This window comes from Coptis chinensis, chromosome 2 (assembly GCF_015680905.1).
Source record: "Coptis chinensis isolate HL-2020 chromosome 2, ASM1568090v1, whole genome shotgun sequence".
In the NCBI taxonomy this organism is placed as follows: domain Eukaryota; kingdom Viridiplantae; phylum Streptophyta; class Magnoliopsida; order Ranunculales; family Ranunculaceae; genus Coptis; species Coptis chinensis.
Window position 1 is genome coordinate 108,517,049 of NC_141457.1, and position 16,799 is coordinate 108,533,847.

At 35.9% G+C, this 16,799-nt stretch overlaps 3 protein-coding genes, 1 long non-coding RNA gene and 1 pseudogene across 10 annotated transcripts; 2 read left to right on the forward strand and 3 right to left on the reverse strand.

The window, feature by feature from the left end:
- Positions 1 to 282: 282 nt before the first annotated feature.
- On the reverse strand, positions 283 to 1,739 carry LOC147520337 (uncharacterized). Its single transcript, XR_015212580.1, has 2 exons — positions 1,602 to 1,739; positions 283 to 1,292 (listed from the first exon to the last, which is right to left on the reverse strand). It is a non-coding gene; the product is annotated as an uncharacterized LOC147520337 (long non-coding RNA).
- LOC147520338 (uncharacterized) lies at positions 641 to 2,971 on the forward strand. 5 transcript variants are annotated; one of them, XM_086591879.1, is made up of 8 exons: positions 641 to 792; positions 889 to 958; positions 1,040 to 1,206; positions 1,445 to 1,547; positions 1,627 to 1,743; positions 1,824 to 1,994; positions 2,089 to 2,212; positions 2,405 to 2,971. In XM_086591879.1, exons 1-8 carry the CDS (start codon positions 641 to 643, stop codon positions 2,515 to 2,517), a joined length of 1,017 nt encoding a protein of 338 aa, XP_086448005.1. In that variant the 3' UTR covers positions 2,518 to 2,971. The 5 variants fall into 5 exon arrangements, with proteins under 5 accessions (XP_086448005.1, XP_086448004.1, XP_086448006.1 ...); XM_086591878.1 differs by having other exon boundaries at positions 641 to 958; XM_086591880.1 differs by having other exon boundaries at positions 641 to 958; positions 2,616 to 2,971.
- LOC147520339 (uncharacterized) lies at positions 2,042 to 4,123 on the reverse strand. 2 transcript variants are annotated; one of them, XM_086591882.1, is made up of 3 exons: positions 3,650 to 4,123; positions 2,773 to 2,905; positions 2,042 to 2,664 (listed from the first exon to the last, which is right to left on the reverse strand). In XM_086591882.1, exons 1-3 carry the CDS (start codon positions 3,886 to 3,888, stop codon positions 2,608 to 2,610), a joined length of 429 nt encoding a protein of 142 aa, XP_086448008.1. In that variant the 5' UTR covers positions 3,889 to 4,123; the 3' UTR covers positions 2,042 to 2,607. The 2 variants fall into 2 exon arrangements, with proteins under 2 accessions (XP_086448008.1, XP_086448007.1); XM_086591881.1 differs by having other exon boundaries at positions 2,608 to 2,905; positions 3,650 to 3,986.
- Positions 4,124 to 5,951: 1,828 nt separating this feature from the next.
- LOC147520340 (uncharacterized) lies at positions 5,952 to 7,037 on the reverse strand (annotated as a pseudogene).
- Positions 7,038 to 12,022: 4,985 nt separating this feature from the next.
- LOC147520341 (CASP-like protein 4C2) lies at positions 12,023 to 16,341 on the forward strand. Of its 2 annotated transcripts, XM_086591884.1 has the most exons (6): positions 12,023 to 12,167; positions 13,273 to 13,360; positions 14,171 to 14,254; positions 15,459 to 15,677; positions 15,758 to 15,893; positions 16,042 to 16,341. In XM_086591884.1, exons 3-6 carry the CDS (start codon positions 14,211 to 14,213, stop codon positions 16,264 to 16,266), a joined length of 624 nt encoding a protein of 207 aa, XP_086448010.1. In that variant the 5' UTR covers positions 12,023 to 12,167; positions 13,273 to 13,360; positions 14,171 to 14,210; the 3' UTR covers positions 16,267 to 16,341. The 2 variants fall into 2 exon arrangements, with proteins under 2 accessions (XP_086448010.1, XP_086448011.1); XM_086591885.1 differs by lacking the exon at positions 13,273 to 13,360 and having other exon boundaries at positions 12,028 to 12,167.
- The last annotated feature ends 458 nt before the right edge of the window (positions 16,342 to 16,799 follow it).

Here is a 16,799-nt window from a genome sequence, read left to right on the forward strand (position 1 = left end):
AAGTTTACATAGTTTCTTTGTGAAAATTGGTTTCAATCTCGACCTTAATGTGGATTTCAACAATACCCAACTTAAACTTAATGATGATGTTGAGTTGTTAATTTTGATTGAATGATACCGGTCAGGACCACAATGTCAAATTATGTACCTTAGATTTGAACTCATGCTTTTACTTCTTGTTTTAGTGCGAAGGAACATCGTTGCTTTTGATGTGCCTTAGTTGTTTGAGAATCCCAATTTCAACTAAAATCAGTTACTTTTATCCGTGATTGCTCCAAAACCAACCCAAACTTAATCTTATGAACGACTCACTTTAGTCACCGGTCTAATACACTTCCCAGAATAGGTAGTTGATATCTCTAATTTTACATGTGTTTGTTGTTTGTACTGGAGTGAACAAGAGAAAATAAAATGGTGTGGTCCCAAACAAAAACTCACGAGTGGCTTGGCTTTTGAGTTTAGCCCATTAGAGTCGTCCAATTTTTTTGTTCGCCAAGTGTGAGTGTCTTTAGCGGAATAAAATAATGTCAACAATCCCAGTTCCTAATTTCTGTGACTCAAAACTTGGGCTCCGGATGTACATTGGTTAAACAGTGTGGATAAGATATACCTGGTTAATCTCGAACTGCAAGGAAAGTTCATGAACATGGGAACTGAAAACGGAGACAATACCAAACTGATGGAGAGCTCCAACAAGGAAATGTTAGAAACATTTGAGGTTGGTCCTTGCGAAGAAGCCTATGAAATGGGCTTCTTGATAGGTCAAAGGTTCTCCCATCTGATTAAGAGCAGGTTAGACACAGACCTCATCCTTCAGCATCAGCTCCTCCCTTTTGCACAATCTCCACAATCGCAGCCACTTATTAGAGCGCTATCCGAATCAAACAGGAAGAAGTACCCCAGGTACTGGGATGAACTATCAGGGACAGCCGAAGGGAGTGGTGTGCCGGTTCTCAATGTAATGTTCATTGTATATCTACTTAACCTAGTGGTGATATGTTTCCATGCCTGCTCTTACATTTGAGGTTTTCTGGTTCAGTTAATACTAATCAACTTCAGGAAGGAGATACTACCATTTCTTCCAAAGAAAGAGCCGTCGACACATACTGACACCTCAGATGACTGTTCAGATATTCTTATCGTAACAGAATCAATGGCCATGGCAGCACACAACGAGGATGCCAATATTGCTTTGGTTGGGCACACGTAACGCTCTTATTCACTTTCACTCTGATCTTTGTAAAGAAACTGAAGTGACACTTGTACTTCATATGTTACATGTACTATTTTACCTGTTCCATCAAAGTTGAACATCAGTCGGACTTTGTCATTTGAATTCTCTGGAGGGATATTGAGTTGTGTCATTTAGACAACACATTACTCTGCTTTGCCAATTAACCGAGTTTCTTGTCCTAAAGGTTTAATGATTAACTATGGGGTGCAGCTATCTGATCAAAGCAAGACTGCCTAGTGGACTGTCCTTCACAGCTTACACATATGCAGGGGAACTCCCAAGCTGTGCATTTGGGTTCAACAGTAATGGCTTGGTAAATACGGCTAGTATATCTGCTTGTCAACAACTATGGCACTAAAAGTCTTACCTGAAGCTATGTCCCCGTTCTGCAGGCTTTTACACTTAATTCTGTACCTCCAACTGCAGAGGAGATCATGGCCGGTGGCATTGGACGGAACTTTGTTTCTAGAGACCTGCTTGAAGCAACTAGCCTTGATGATTCATTAAGTGTACGGACTTTATGCCTTTCCATTCTCATTTTACGTTTATGTTTGCCTGTAAACATCTGTCTCAATTTATGGATATCCAGCGGATTCATTCAGCAGAAGCTTCAGTGGGCCACAGCTATAATCTTATTGACATAAAGGCACGAAAACTATTGAACGTGGAAACTGCATCAAGGAAGCGCATGTCTGTTCTATCAGTTGGTAGCACACCTTTTTTCCATGCAAACATGTATCTCCACCTTCAAGTGCAGCAGGTATGCAGTAATTTTCATGTATATGTAGAAAAATATTCAAGTAGAAATGTAGAATGGAATTTTTATTTTAGCCATGGGTATTGTTTCCTGAAAGGCACAAGACGAGAACTCTATGAACAGGCAAAGAAGAGCAGCCCAGCTACCTAAAAAATCTAAGGCCAATTTTCTTTCACTGCTTGGAGATACAAACGACAAGCAATATCCCATATACATGGAAGGTAACATTTTACTCTTACAATGGCTAGTAAATCTGTGTACATTTCCCACTAGCCACGGGTGCATTTCTGAAACAAATTACCTTTCTAATCTAACTAAAATCATAGATTACTATTTTCAGAAGTCTCTCTCTCCACATAAGCACTTAAGAGTAAGCTTCTTACACACTCTTCTAAATGCCAAAAAAAATTCAGGTCCAACACTCTACACACTGTGTACAACAGTGATTGATTTGGACAGAGAAACGATATCCATTTTTCAGGGGAACCCGCAGAATGGAGCAGTTTCTCATGTGTTTCCCATTTGAAAGAAATTTGAGATGTCACAATAGAAGCTCTCACCTCGTCAGTCCAAAATATAAGTTGCCTACTTATTGGCGCAAAGCCTTCTGGTCTTATCATGCAGGCTCATAAAGGCCCAACATGTGCCCGTCCATGCACCTTACTGCTGCAACCTGCAAGCCAACCAAGAAAGGTTGGACTATCAACTTATCCAAGCAAGGAGCCCAGTGATGTTTAGATGACTTTATATGACTATTGAAATAATGAAATGTGACTGTTACCTTTCCATAGATCTCATATTTGATGGGACCATCCAACTCAGCTCCTAATGGCATTAACTTTGTAATCGTGTTGTTAATGTCTTCGACTGTGAAAGATAGAAGTGAAGAGTAGCCCTTCTGGACAACATGGTCACTGTGAAACAAGTGTTGGTCAGTGATTAATTCGTGGAATACAAATTTTACTTATTTTCTTCATCAATTTAAATACTAAACTAAGTTTTAAGTTATACATTTCATAGATAATCAATAATTGACATTTCTGAAGCATAACGGATCAAAGTTGGGCATAAGTACAGATCTTAAACGGTAGCCCTACCCATTTCATAACAACGGGCACATTTGTGCATAAGCAAGGAATAGCCTCTAGAAAAAGTGACAAACACAAATCAATCAACTCTTTTCCTTGATAACTCTCCTATATTAGTTGCAAAATAGGGCCTGCAAATAACTAAAGCTACTCAAGTTCGGTTAGATTTTGGCTCCCTCAATGCCAACTCCTGTCACAATATGAGACAAGCCTGAAAAAAATTCTACAGGTTATGTAAAAACTAATCAAGCCCAAAAATGCTCAGGCTTTACTAAGCTCGGCTCCAATATCCTAAAGTACCCAGGCTTGTCTTGGGCTCAACTAGTTTCTTGCTCGTGTCAAATAACCAAACTTGAATATACTTGAAGTTTCACTTGCTTGACTCTAACAAAATCCCTAATCAGAAATAGGCAGGACAATTAAGTATTTTTTAAATTCTTGGAACCAAATTCAACATCTTAATTTTTGTATTCAAGCATTGACACAATTTAACCACGACGATAATGATGGATCAATAGACTAACTTCAAATGAAACATGAAACATGAAAAAAAAAGGAAAGAAAAGGAACCTGTTGGATTGCATAAGGCCGAGCTTGAGTGGACCAGATTGAAGTTCGGCCCAGCGGAGAGTGCAGACGTTAATGTTGAAATCCAATCCTTGCGAGTAAAAACGAGCTGCTCTTGGCACGTCTTTGTGGAGCTGCAGAATCCACCTGAATGAAGCCATGATGAACACAAAACCCTTTTCCGAAGAGAGATGGGTTTTACCCATGTTTTTTCTCCCAAGTTGGGACGACATCAGGCCCATCCACTTTCTAAGTTGGGCCCGTCATAAAGGCCTTCCAGTCTACAGAGTCATAGAGAGAATCTTGACTGCAAAAATTAACATCTGCATGATCTGGTCAAATGGCGAAAAAGAGTGGATGTGAAGGAAGCAAACAAAATGTAATACTTTTTTGTGCTAAGTGGATGGTTAACCTGGGAATTAATCCATCTGGACTATATATATGCTATGCCCCATTGCCATTTGTGGATACTTAGGACCATAACTAATATCCAACACTAATTTATAAGTTTTTTTTAGTATAATTACACTAATCTATAACAATTAACTATGCAAATTAAATACTCACGTGCTTTGAGCATACATAATTGAAACTTGATAGTGCAAGAAGACAAAGCTAAGCTAAAAGAGGTTGTCAATGTGGGGGGAATCTGGTGCAAAATAAGCAGCAAATTATAACACACAGTTAGGTCTGATATTCTGCTTTCACTCGTTTTAGGCATTATTGAACTAATCATGAGCTTATCTATACATGCTGCCAAGTTACCAAAACTTTCTCCCTTCCTCTCTAATCAAGTCAAATAATAATATGCTCAACCTGCTAATCAATTTCAAGTTGCAGTTCCATAGCCTAAATAAACCACTAGCCTCTCTTGTCTCTTTTAACTGGCCGGCTTTACACTGCATCAATTTAAAAAGTGTCACGATCTTAACCAATAAAGATGATGCTTTCTTATCTCCTTGAATTAAACAAAACTCGTTTATGGTAGTTGGATAAGATTAAGATTGATGTTTAGAGGATTAGAGTCTTTAGAGAGTACACGCATAGAATGCCTTACCGGCCATACTCACAAATTTACAGTTGTGAATCGTCAGAAATTTGATGAACATAGAATCATAGACTGTGATATGTTAAAATGTACACTTACATTCATGGATGTCGTGCAGTCGGGTCTATATGGAGCCCATAACTTTGAGTGAGTCTCTGTTGTGCTACGAACCCAGTAGAGGGTGAATGGCTTTTCATGTGGCATGGACCCAACCAAGTACGTGCTAATAATTTTAAATGTATTGCCTCAATAATAATTATTTTTAAAAAATGGTTTAACTACTTCATAGTTCATATAAACTGATTCATAATGTGCTGACTGCTGAGCTGATGATGCTTCTAAATGTATGCGACTGTGACCCGATTTGTATTCCCTCTTGATACAGATTTGTAGAGAACAAAATATCCTATCCCCGATTTTCAGCAACGATTCTTGCAAATAATTCCCATCAAAGGCGATATAATTCAGCTGACTTCCACGCAAGCCAGCATGCATGTTAACTCTTAAAAACGTGCAGATGTAAAAGCGTGGAATTCTGAATTCACATACAAGTAAACATCTTTTAAAAAGAAGATATATGGTTGCTTTTGCTATGAAATCCTCGGTGATCAGATAACTTTGCCCTTGAGGCCTTGAACAAATCAGTCAGATCTTTTTATGGCAATGAATAATTGAATAGGGAGTTCTGGTCCAATAAATTAAAAGAGGAATCCTTAAAAACAAACCCAGCGAGATCATAATCAGTAATCTTGGTTCCGCGTTACTTCACGATGACAATGAAGTTTATATTAAGAAGTTCATTTCTACTCAGGATCGGAATTCAACAAACTTAAAAAGAAAAAAACAAAAATGGAAAAAACGAAAAACAAACGAATGATCTGTAGCCTACGTTAAAAAGACTGATCAATCATATCAACATGTGGTAGTTGAATTATTCAATTGCCGTATTTTGCATAATTATTTTTTCTTCTTTTTGTCAGAAGAAAAAAGAACATATATGGTACACATGACCCTCGGTTATGTTATATGGACAAATTCATATATGGTACGACATAATGTGGTAGGGTGAAATATTGTCTTCGATTGTCTACTGAGTATCATACAAATTTTGCCCTTTAAGGCTTTAATAAGCGAGATCTATTAAAGTTCAAATCCAGACTAGAAAATCATTCCGAATTTGCAAATAAACCAGAGAGTTCAAAAGAGAAATCCAACTAAAAATAAAATTGACGAACTATTTCTATTTTGGCATTTCTATTTTGGCACAAAAATTAATCCCAAACGGGCCTTTTTTAAAGTGATGACATATACATTTATATATACACAATCTGGCTAGCTACTAATCTACTATACACTCTTTAAATTTTCACAACGCATTTTTTTTTTTTTTTTTTTTTCATCTCTTTCATAGGGTAAGAATATTAAGCAGAGAAACTCTAGTGTTAATCAAACTCCTGAACATTTTCCCGCTCTCACTCTCCATTTCCACTACACATTTTTCCAAGTTTTCAAACTTCTTCAACAAATTTTTCACATCATTGTCTCCTTGCTTTCTCAAACTAATTAACTTCTGACCTTCCACTTCTTCGAACTCTTGAATTCTTTCTTCGCACTTACTACTCTTCTTATTCATGAAGTTCAATCCACTATTAATGCACGCCTTTGACTTTGTGGACGAACCTGAAATTCCATTTAACATCAATGTAGTAACAGAAACAGTCACTTCATTAACATCGCGAATAATTCCCGCTAATTCCACATCATCTTCGAAAGGCAATAAGGAATTAGACGATACATAACCAATAAATCGAAGTTTCTTCAGTTCCTTGTCAATCTTTTTTCGATTCTTGACATATGAACTGATTTTAAATTCATCTCGTTGTCTCCTTATCGCAACTTGACGGAAGATAATTCTTCTTTAAGGTCAACTAATGTAGCTCGAAAGATACCGAAAACATCGATGAACTGAAGAAATTCATCTAGAAGCTTTTCAATATAGTCAGATCGACGATGAAGAGATTCTTGAGTTTTCGGAAGTTGAAGAAGATCATTAAATGAGTCGTGAAGATTCTTGAGTCTAATAAAGCCTTGACAAATCCAAGAAGAGTTTCGTTCTTCGGATATCCAGCTTTTGAGATCATTGATTTCATCATTGAGTTGTGAAAATAATGGATGGGATCTACAAGGAAGACTAACTGATCTAACATGATGATAAGATGTCGGACGAGGAGTGATACTTGGTTTAGGGAAAGAAAGTGTGCGGCGAAATCTCGAAACCATTTTTGTTTTGTTTTGTTTTGTTTTTTGGTGTGTTTTCAGTTATTTTGGTTTGTGAATAGAGAGAGGTGCGTTGGGTTTATAAAGGGGTGGGAAATGTTTTTGAGGATGCACACGAGGGCCGATGGGCATGATCCGCGAATCAAATTGGACAGCTGGAAAGTGAACGTGTGGGCTGGGAAACCGAGGTGCTTTTGTTTTCCATTCTTAGTGGAGAGGAGACACCACGTGGATTGACAACTCTTGTTTTCAGACTGTGGGTTCCTGTTTGCTGACCATTTACTAACGTGGCATGGTGTAGGTTATTTGTTGCTTAATTTGGATTGATGCATGCTCAAGTTATTTAGGAGAAATATTTGAGTAATGCTACGTGGTATGTTGTAATGTCAATGTAATAGTAGTGAAAATAATAGCTAATTTTTATTTATTTATTTTTACTCAAAATACTTATTCTCTTTCCATTCTTATTTTATCATTCTCATATTTTTTTATATAGCAAACCATCCATTTTATTGATTTTTCATAGTGCAACATTGATGTTACAGTAATTTTTATAGTGCAATATTGACATTGTAGTAGTTTTCATAGTGCAACATTGACGTTGCGGTAATTTTTATAGTGCAATATTAATATTGCAGTGATATTTTTTGATACAATATTGATATTACAGTGGTGGTTTTTTATATTGCAACATTGATATTGCAGTGTTACGTTATTGTGTTGGTCAACTATATCAAATTATGTGTCAATGTAGAACTACTGTGTCAAATAGTCCAATAGACCAATATTTTATTTCTAAACAAAGTAACCCAAAGTCCTAACTAACTTTAAATATATTTAGTGAATTAGAATACATGTTGATGTTCGTTTCTAACATTGACGTTTTCACAACGTACATGTATGGAATTTTGATAATATCGACGCATTTTTCTGTTGTGTATAGTATGCATGCTTGGTATATATACGTGCCAATTGCCAATTAGAAGTAGAAAACACTCAATATTATAGGGTCAAATTTATATGGTTTATTTTTTCCATTTTCTCATGTACCAGGTACAAAGCTAAGACCGGTCAGAGTTGTTGAATGAAGTTCGATAACATTGAGATTTGAGATATGGTGCCCATGAAAATGAACTAATAAGAAGTTGTAAATTGGTTCGACCGCGAAAACTTCCATACTTAGTTAAATAATGGTGTTTTGGATTTCTCCTGTTTTTGTTTAAAATTCAATTGCAAGATTCTTCCAGTACGCGGTGATACACATGGCTGGTGAGTGGTGACACTGTTGCATTGGCTTGAAAACCTTGGCTGTGGAGAGTTCGTTAAACGCGTCTTGAGGCTGCCATCACATCTCATAACGACTGCCAACCATGCCCATGTTCCAGATCAAATGTGAGACCCTGGTTTGATTCTCTCTAACTAACTGTAAAGTCTACACTTACTAATTAATCATACATACACAACTATTTGTTAGCATCTGATATCAGATAATCATTAAATTTGGATGCAATGGTGAGGCCCGTGGTCACATCCAAGTTAGACATTGCAACAAAAGTTCAACCTCTCATAGGCCATGGTCACCGTACCTAACAAAAGCATGTTACGTTCTAACAAACCAATGCTCCAATTTAGCATACACAATTGTATGCATATCCATGCAACTTCACTAATAGGGAAACCTTCTCCTACCAATAGACTCAAGATTCCATATAGCCATTACGTATAAGAAGAAAATAATGTTATCTTAGCAAGTTAGCACATTTTCAAAAACATATAATAAATTAATAACGTACACCACATTCGTGTAGATACCACGTCACACTATGTGCTTGATCAAGAGAGAACCACGTACTATATTGAAGGTCAAGGTATTATTTTTCAAGTGTTATTTTTCACAAGTTTTAGGATGACTTTAGGAAATGCAAATTCGATCAGCATATCAGACAAGACAGTACAGATAGGTTAAGCAGAAATTGTCTATCGATCCCAAGGCTTGTGCAATTTTATAAGTCCACGAGATTCTCTTCGTCATCTTAAACAATTGCAGGCCATCAATAGATAGCCATTGAAGATAAATAGACTAGAGACAAGCTTGGCAAGTTACCAAAAAAAAACCATAATTTTAACTACTTAATTAACCGAGATTCGTGTATTATTACACGTGTATGATATTCTGTGTGTAAGAAATGAACTTAGGCATGAATGGGCTACATATAGGTTTTGTGAAATTAACTGTCCAACTAATGTCGCCCGTCACTCAACAACTCTTGTGGGCTGTGGCAGCTGTATAAAAGTCATTTGACTTAGCTCTCCAATCCACTCGGAGTTGATATTTTATTTATTGACAATATTGTCATTCTTTTTCATCAATCATGGAAATAAATCTTTACTACAAAAAAAAATGTGATAAATTTCAAAACAGATTATATACTATCCGCACTAATCCCAAATCAACTCAAAAAATGAATCCCCATCTTGTAATTGGTGCACTATTTTATTTATTTATTTTTATATCTTTGCGAAAACATAAAACAATGAATTATAAAGTTTGTTTATATTTATTGTGTGTATGAATTGGCTTTTACTTTTAATTGTGTATTGTTTTGGGGATTGGATCGCTATTTTTTGAGAATTAATTTCCATAGTTGATGACTTGATGAAGAAGTTGGACAATATTGACATAATGTAAAATATTAATTTGGACTAGGGGGCTAAGTCAAATAATTTTTAAAATGGAGAGTTAAGTCAAAACGCTATATAGTTTTGGTGGGTTAAGAAAAAAACCACTAATAACCTCACACCACTATCATGAACTTGTGTGTTGTGCTTGTGCAGTGACAATGGGATGAACTTTATGAGTTTGAAGTACGTTTATTCCATTTAAGTTTGGAGATTTGTCCATTTTTCTATATAAATAAATTATATTATATGCATCTCAAATTCTCAATAATGTTAAATCTAATTATATATACTAATAATACACACCCAAGATAGCACCTATTATCAGAAAGGCACAAATAAGCAATTCTTTAGTTTTTTTTTTTTTTTACTCACAAATAAGCAATAATTCTTGAGATATCAAGAACGATTTTGACTTAGGCTGAGTCCAATGGTGCATCCACCCTCTATTTCCATTCCACCGAAAAACAGTGTTTTGAGGATGGGGAGTCAATTTTGGTGTCCAATGGTTTGAACCATTCTATGCCACTTTAATCAGCGTAGAATTAAAAAAATAAAATACATTCCACGCCACTTTGAGTTGCGCCATTTGGGATTTTACAAACTACGTCACTTCAAATGGCGCGGTATGAAATTGTATTTTGCATTCCACGCCACTTCAAGTGGCGCCGTTTGGGTTTTTACAAACCATGCCATTTCAACTCGCATAGAATACACTCTCTATTCCTCAATATTACTCTCTATATATAGAGAGTTATATGCATATACGGGGCAAAAACCACCGCCACTCCCTCTTCCTTTTGAGGGAATGGGAAGCCATTGCACCCAGCCTTAGTTAGCCAGACATTGTTTCTATTTTCAAGTGGTCGGATTAGATACAAAACAAGGCTAGAGTTGGTGGGCTTTAGAGAGAAAGATGGACTCATTTTGGCAATATTATATATTTATTTAGATTTATTTATACCCCTTCATATATAACGTACTGGTCAATAGTTAAATACCAAGCCTTTGAAACAGTTCATGATTGATTCAATAGATGGTTTTGGTTTTTAGTTGACGTTTGAGACAATTTTGGTGTGTTTGGACTTTGAATGTGAAGCGTGGTTTAAGTGTTTTTTTACTTGATCCTCCCAAAATTAGGTAGCATTTTGACTAAATCCTTTATTTTAAAAATCATTTGAGTTTTCTCCCACTCTGTTAAATTTGTGTGTAACAAATGTTGGTATTTTATATATTGGTCATTTTGTCATTATGAAATAGTCATTGTTGTTTTTTTTTGGGTTCTTTTACTTAACCTTCCAAATTTATGTAGTATTTTGACGTAACCCCCCATTTTAAAAATCATTTGACTTAGTCCCTCCAGTCCGGGTTGATATTTTATTTATTGACAACATTGCCATTTTTCTTCATCAACCATGGAAATAAATCTATACTACAAAAAAAAAAAAATTTGTGATAAATTTCAAAGCTGGTAATGTTCTATTTGCACTAACTCCAAATCAACTCAAAAATTGAATCCCGATCTTGTAATTGGTGCACAAAATCTTTTTCTTAGAGAAAACATACTATTTTATTTTATTTTTGTTATATCTTTGCGAAAAACATAAAATATGAAATTATAAGGTTTGTATATATTTACTGTGTATGAGTTGGTTTTTATTTTTAATTGTGTCTTGTTTTGGGGATTGGATCGCCATTTTTTGGGAATTAATTTCCATAGTTGATGACTTGATGAAGAAGAAAGACAATATTAGCATAATGTAAAATATCAACTCGGACCGGAAGGCCAAATCAAATGATTTTTAAAATGATGGGTTAAATCAAAACGCTACATAGTTTTAGGGGGTTAAATAAAAAAAATCCCAATTAACCCAACAGCCTATTTCATAAGAGCAAAATGAGGGTTTAGTCAAAACGCTACTTAGTTTTGGAGGGTTAAGACACATTGCAATGGAGGCGCCAACACGGCTACATCTCTCTCTTCTACCAAACCACTAACCAGCTAATCCAGGAGTTGCTCGCAATAACTGGTAGGGGACCAATTCCCCGCCATGGTTTGCATAGCTGTATTGTCATCTCTGTCAAAGAAAAGGAAATGGGATCTAATAAATTTCTTCGTACTCGCTTAAACAACCCATGGCTTCTCCATTGAAGTCTAGCCCAGTAACTGGGGTTTCAGAAAACTTGTAGACAATTGGGCATGGAGAACTGGGTCCGAGTTATGGAGCTCAACAAAAGCCCAACAAAACTGATCGGACACGCGGCGGAAGTAAATATTATTTGACTTTGCTTCTTTCTTGACTTTTATTCACGGTTTCGTCTGATATATCAACAAAGTAGTTGGCAGTTGGTAGCAGACACTCCAAAATCTCACTGAAGTGAATATTGTGTCATTAAAGCAAAAGCTTCTGTCACGGAAAAAGTCACAAAAAAAAAAAAAAAAAAAAAAAAAAAAACTCTTTCTTTCTCCTTCTTCAAATCCCTCAAAATGCCCTGTTCTGTCCACGAAAATGTTAGGTAACAATTCTACACTGTCTCCGTTTTATTTTCAGTACTAAGGCTGTAAACCTTTTTTTTTTGTGGGGTTGCATGGTCATGTTTTTACATATCCCCAAGTTGAGGTTTTATGAATTTTAAGTTCCCATCTTAAAAATGAGCCTTAACCACTTTAGGGTTTTGTGTTTTATAAAGTTTTGTTCTTTCATGTGTGTATGTGTGTGTGATTCTATATTCAAGCTAGGCTTTTTATTTATGTAGTTGTGGCCAATTATCTTTGCTACTTCTCTAATTTGTATCTAGTGGCTTTTAAGCCCGTGCTTTCAAGTTTATGCTTGAAAGGCAACTTTATAGATTATTTGCATTGTAACCAACTTAAAATGGAGATAGAATTATATAAGCACTTCTGAAAATTGTACATGTAATTTTCTATGTTGAGCATATATTTGATGTCTTACTAACTCATCCACCGCATTTGCATGAGGTTTATTATAGCTATTTACGTGCATTACGTTAACCTAAACAAAATAAAATAACGCGTGATGTGCTTGTAATAATAGTAGGAAATGCCAATATCAACTTATATCTAAGCATCCAAAATCTTGAGAGATATCTTCGATCTATTGACAGTGACATTGTATTTTTAACAAAGAATACCGTTAATACCTTTAACAGGAAAACTGTCGACACATGAGATTTCAAATGCAAAACCTTTATGAAAAATTGATAGATTTAGTGGTGTTTTGTAGTATGGTTGGTGAATTGATTACTTTAGAAAGTCTAATTTCACTACCATTAGTATTTTGTACTTTTGTAGTATGTTGGTGGTTTGTTTACTTGAGAATGAAAACCTAAAATCTCCTATTTAATCAGTACACTGTTGCATCTTATCGTTGTATGTATTTCCTAATCTGAATGGGAATCTAGGATTTCATAGTAACTCTCCGTTTCTTCTAATAAATCGTTTTCATTGACAGCTGTAAGCACTTAGCCGCTTTAATATATAGTAGTAGGTTGAATTACAACAGAACGTAATGAGTTGGAATTCCCTTGCGATTAGTAGTGTGTTTTGTACCTTTTAGCCATTCAATTGAAAATATTTGATTAAATAGTCATTGGGGAGCAGGTTTTGTGGAATGCACTCCAACCTGTTGAAATCGAGGTCTCTTGCTGCCGGGCACCAGTTTTTGTTTTGCTGAAAGCTGTTATATACGGTGCCTGTTCCGTTTTCTTTTGTTTGTTAAATTGGTTTACATGCTCATAGACAGTAATACACATTAGCAGAGCTGTTTGGGAAATCTTTGATAAGTTGTTTTATGGTTGTTTTCAAGTTTGCCATTGTTTGATTACTGGGGAAAAAAAAGGTTTGTCGAATTTAGTATGCTCCATAGATCTCTCTATCAGCGAGTAAACTTTCTTGTTGAGTTGAGTTGATTTGAGATTGTCTGAAACCCAGTGATGAACATGTTTTCATTCTTGTTGAAATTGAAGAACCATACTTTCTCTTTCAAAAGAATGTCATCAGCATATACTTCGATAGACCGTTTAAGTTGAGACTGCTCCCTTAAAATTGGACCAAAATTGTCACAACACATTTTCTATTAAAATCACTTCAACCTAATATTTATGTTGCATGAAATTCAATAAATTATTTATTTGTTTTGATTTTTTGGAACTTTAGATGGATTTCTATTTTGTTTGATGAGATTCTGAGAAATGGTAAACGAGTATTGACTTACTCATATGGTTCTTCTCACTAGAACATAGAACGTTGGTTTCGGGCTGCTACGTCCACCTCTCACTTCTGATCTTTAAACTGATGTACTTGAATCTGTTGGGCATTCTGGGCTATATATTATTATTTTCAAATTATGATTTGGGTTAGTGTAAGGGAATTGAACTCCACTTGTGTTTGGCTAATCTAGTAGGTTTTTCTTATTTCGAGTACTTATTTTAAAGGGTTGGAGTCTTTAATATTGTCATCTACTTATGCCAAGATAGTTATGTTGGATATGGTATTTCAGGTAGGTGGATTTACAAGATGTCGACAGAGATCTTAAGGAGATGAAGAACATTTGGTGTAAACAGAAGGAACTTCATTCTTTTAGGTATTTTGTTTTTCTTATTGTTTTCTTGCTTACAAGAAAAAGGTTTTAAGGTTTCAAAGTCATCTGTAAAGGTTATTATTAAGTTCCATATTTAGAAAGAAATGATTCTGACTTGAATAAGAATATAGATATTTTAGGGTTGTTTGGTTGTGAAACAACCCTTTATTGGTCATGGACGTCAATATACTACATAAATGCAGAACCCCATTAACTCGTTTTTTTTGCACGTGTGTGTGTGTGTGGCTGATGGTGAGCATTTCTGAGTCCATTTGTTTGTGTTAGGGTTCATGTGGTATATTCGTTGTTTATGTGCAAATCATGCACCTTAACCTGTGGCTGATGGTTACTTACCATGATCCATAATGGTAAATTATTGGAGATTTATTTGATTATGATCTATTGTTCATCCTTTGATTATTACTTGCTATGTAATGTGTCATATTAAGTTTCAACTGGCTTCACTTAAAGTTTGATTAGCTTGGGTTGACACCGATTTGTTGGAGCGTCATAGGCAACTTGCATTTTGGATGTAATACAAGCATGTGGCATTTGCCTTAAATATTTAGATTTGAATTTCCTCATGGGAAATGGTGCACGAAAATATTGAAACATCGACAGATGGAGTGCAGTAAATTATGACAAATACGTAATATGTGCATAATCCATATTTATTTGGTTATGCTGTTTTTATTTCAACCGTCTTTCTGTTTTGCCCTAATATTTGCAGAGAAGATTTACTGCATTTCAAATTGTATTCGCAAAAGGTACCATCATATGAATCAGGTTGACTGCATGTAATCCACGTTTTCAATTACAAGTCATAGTACCTACTTTACTTATCTTCTTGAAGTCGTTTCGCTTTACATATTCCTCGCAAGATGAATTATATACCTTAATATTGTTAAATTTCAGGATTTATAGTTTCTATTCAACGACAATTTTTTTCCCAAGTGATGTATGGAAGCTCTGACATTGGGAGCTTTCTAAGTTAGGCGCTCTCACTCCTGCCTTACCTGACTTGGACTAACTTACTTAGTCCTTCTTCAACCTCAAGCTCTGCATCTCCTTTTCTCAAAGCCAACCCCCATACAATAAACTTAGTCGTTTTCCACCTAAAAGCGGAGAGAGGGAGAGTGCTTCTTTTAAATCCTCTCATGACATGACTTCTTCTCCTTTTCTGTCTACTCTTAATCAACAACAACAGCAGAAGCAACAAAAAGATGCAATCTCCACAATACAACAGAGAAACCCAGCCACCTCATTTCCACTCCACTGTGTCTCTGCAGAAACTTCGTCGTTTCAACACTTTGATTCTAGTTTTTCGGTTCTCGTCCTTCTGCTTCTGCCTCAGCTCCACCATCTTCATGGCTACCAACTCTAGGGGCTCCGATTTCCCCAGTTGGCGCGATTTTCATGCTTTTAGGTATAATTTCAACACTCTACTTGTCTCTCTCACATTCTTCTCAAATGTAATAGTTGAGAAAGTCGCTCACTCTTATGCAGATTTGTACTTGCTGCCAATGCAATCGTTGCCTTATACTCCTTCGCTGAGATGGGAGCTTCAGTTTGGGAGATTTTAATGGGAACCACTGTCTTTCCCGAAACCGTACAAGTCTGGTTCGATTTCAGCCACGATCAGGTAATGTACTGTATATTTCTTTTATTTTTATTTTTAAAAAATTTTCTGTCTTTACAAGTCGAGTTTAATTAGGTTTTTCTTTTGATCCATGGAGTTGATCAATCAATTAATAGTTTGTGTTTTCTGTTGTTTTCCTATGTGTCTGTAGGTTTTTGCTTACATGCTTCTATTAGCAAATGCGGCTGGAACAGCAATAGCTTGGACTTTGAGAGGCACAGAGGATACTTGTACAGCGTCAAATGCTTTCTGCGTGCAAATATACATCTCGATTGCCTTGGGATTTACTGGATTTCTGTTCTTAGGGTTTTGTTGTTTGCTTTCTGGGTTTCGAGTTGTATGTTTTATCCTTAATGGCTCCCGGTTTCATTTTTAGTATTATTGTTTAGAAGAGTTTGTGCAATCTTCGTCTTTCTTTCACTTTTTTTTTATTATACTTCATTTGTTCTCCCGTCTTGGCTGTCGATATTTGCATAGTCTTGATCCTACCCTTAGGTAAATAAACCATTGATTGATGTGAGGAAATAAAAACTCCCTCTATGCTGACTCCAGTTCTAGAGTCTATTGTAGACAACCGCATCTGGAATGAACACAAAGAAGTTAAACATTCCTTGATAGCAAGTTCGAGTAATAACGTTTACAAACCAATAGCACAATTGGACCCATTCTCATGCTGCACTTCAGAGAAAAAGCAATATAATAAGTAGGTATTTAAGTGATAGTTATACCAACATATGCCACACCTGATGATCTGATGCACGAAGTCACGAACCACATGGTAGTGTGATATCAAGGGGTGCTGGGTCATCAAATTGCTCGACCGTAATAGGTAGTTCACTTAGTTGCACTGCAGGTATGGCTGTAGCGGTGTATAGCCTGTAAGCCCAAAAGACAAAGTAAACTCGGATT

Bases quoted from the DNA above. Each gene is read 5' to 3' on its own strand.
- LOC147520338 (XM_086591876.1), top strand. From the start codon at position 641: ATGAACATGGGAACTGAAAACGGAGACAATACCAAACTGATGGAGAGC. The intron at 1,207-1,444 runs GTAACGCTCTTA...TATGGGGTGCAG, and splicing joins ATTGCTTTGGTTGGGCACAC to CTATCTGATCAAAGCAAGAC. The intron at 1,995-2,088 runs GTATGCAGTAAT...GTTTCCTGAAAG, and splicing joins TCCACCTTCAAGTGCAGCAG to GCACAAGACGAGAACTCTAT.
- LOC147520339 (XM_086591881.1), bottom strand. From the start codon at position 3,888: ATGGGCCTGATGTCGTCCCAACTTGGGAGAAAAAACATGGGTAAAACC. The intron at 2,906-3,649 runs GTTCCTTTTCTT...CTTGTTTCACAG, and splicing joins GGCCTTATGCAATCCAACAG to TGACCATGTTGTCCAGAAGG.
- LOC147520341 (XM_086591884.1), top strand. From the start codon at position 14,211: ATGAAGAACATTTGGTGTAAACAGAAGGAACTTCATTCTTTTAG. The intron at 15,678-15,757 runs GTATAATTTCAA...ACTCTTATGCAG, and splicing joins CGCGATTTTCATGCTTTTAG to ATTTGTACTTGCTGCCAATG. The intron at 15,894-16,041 runs GTAATGTACTGT...ATGTGTCTGTAG, and splicing joins TCGATTTCAGCCACGATCAG to GTTTTTGCTTACATGCTTCT.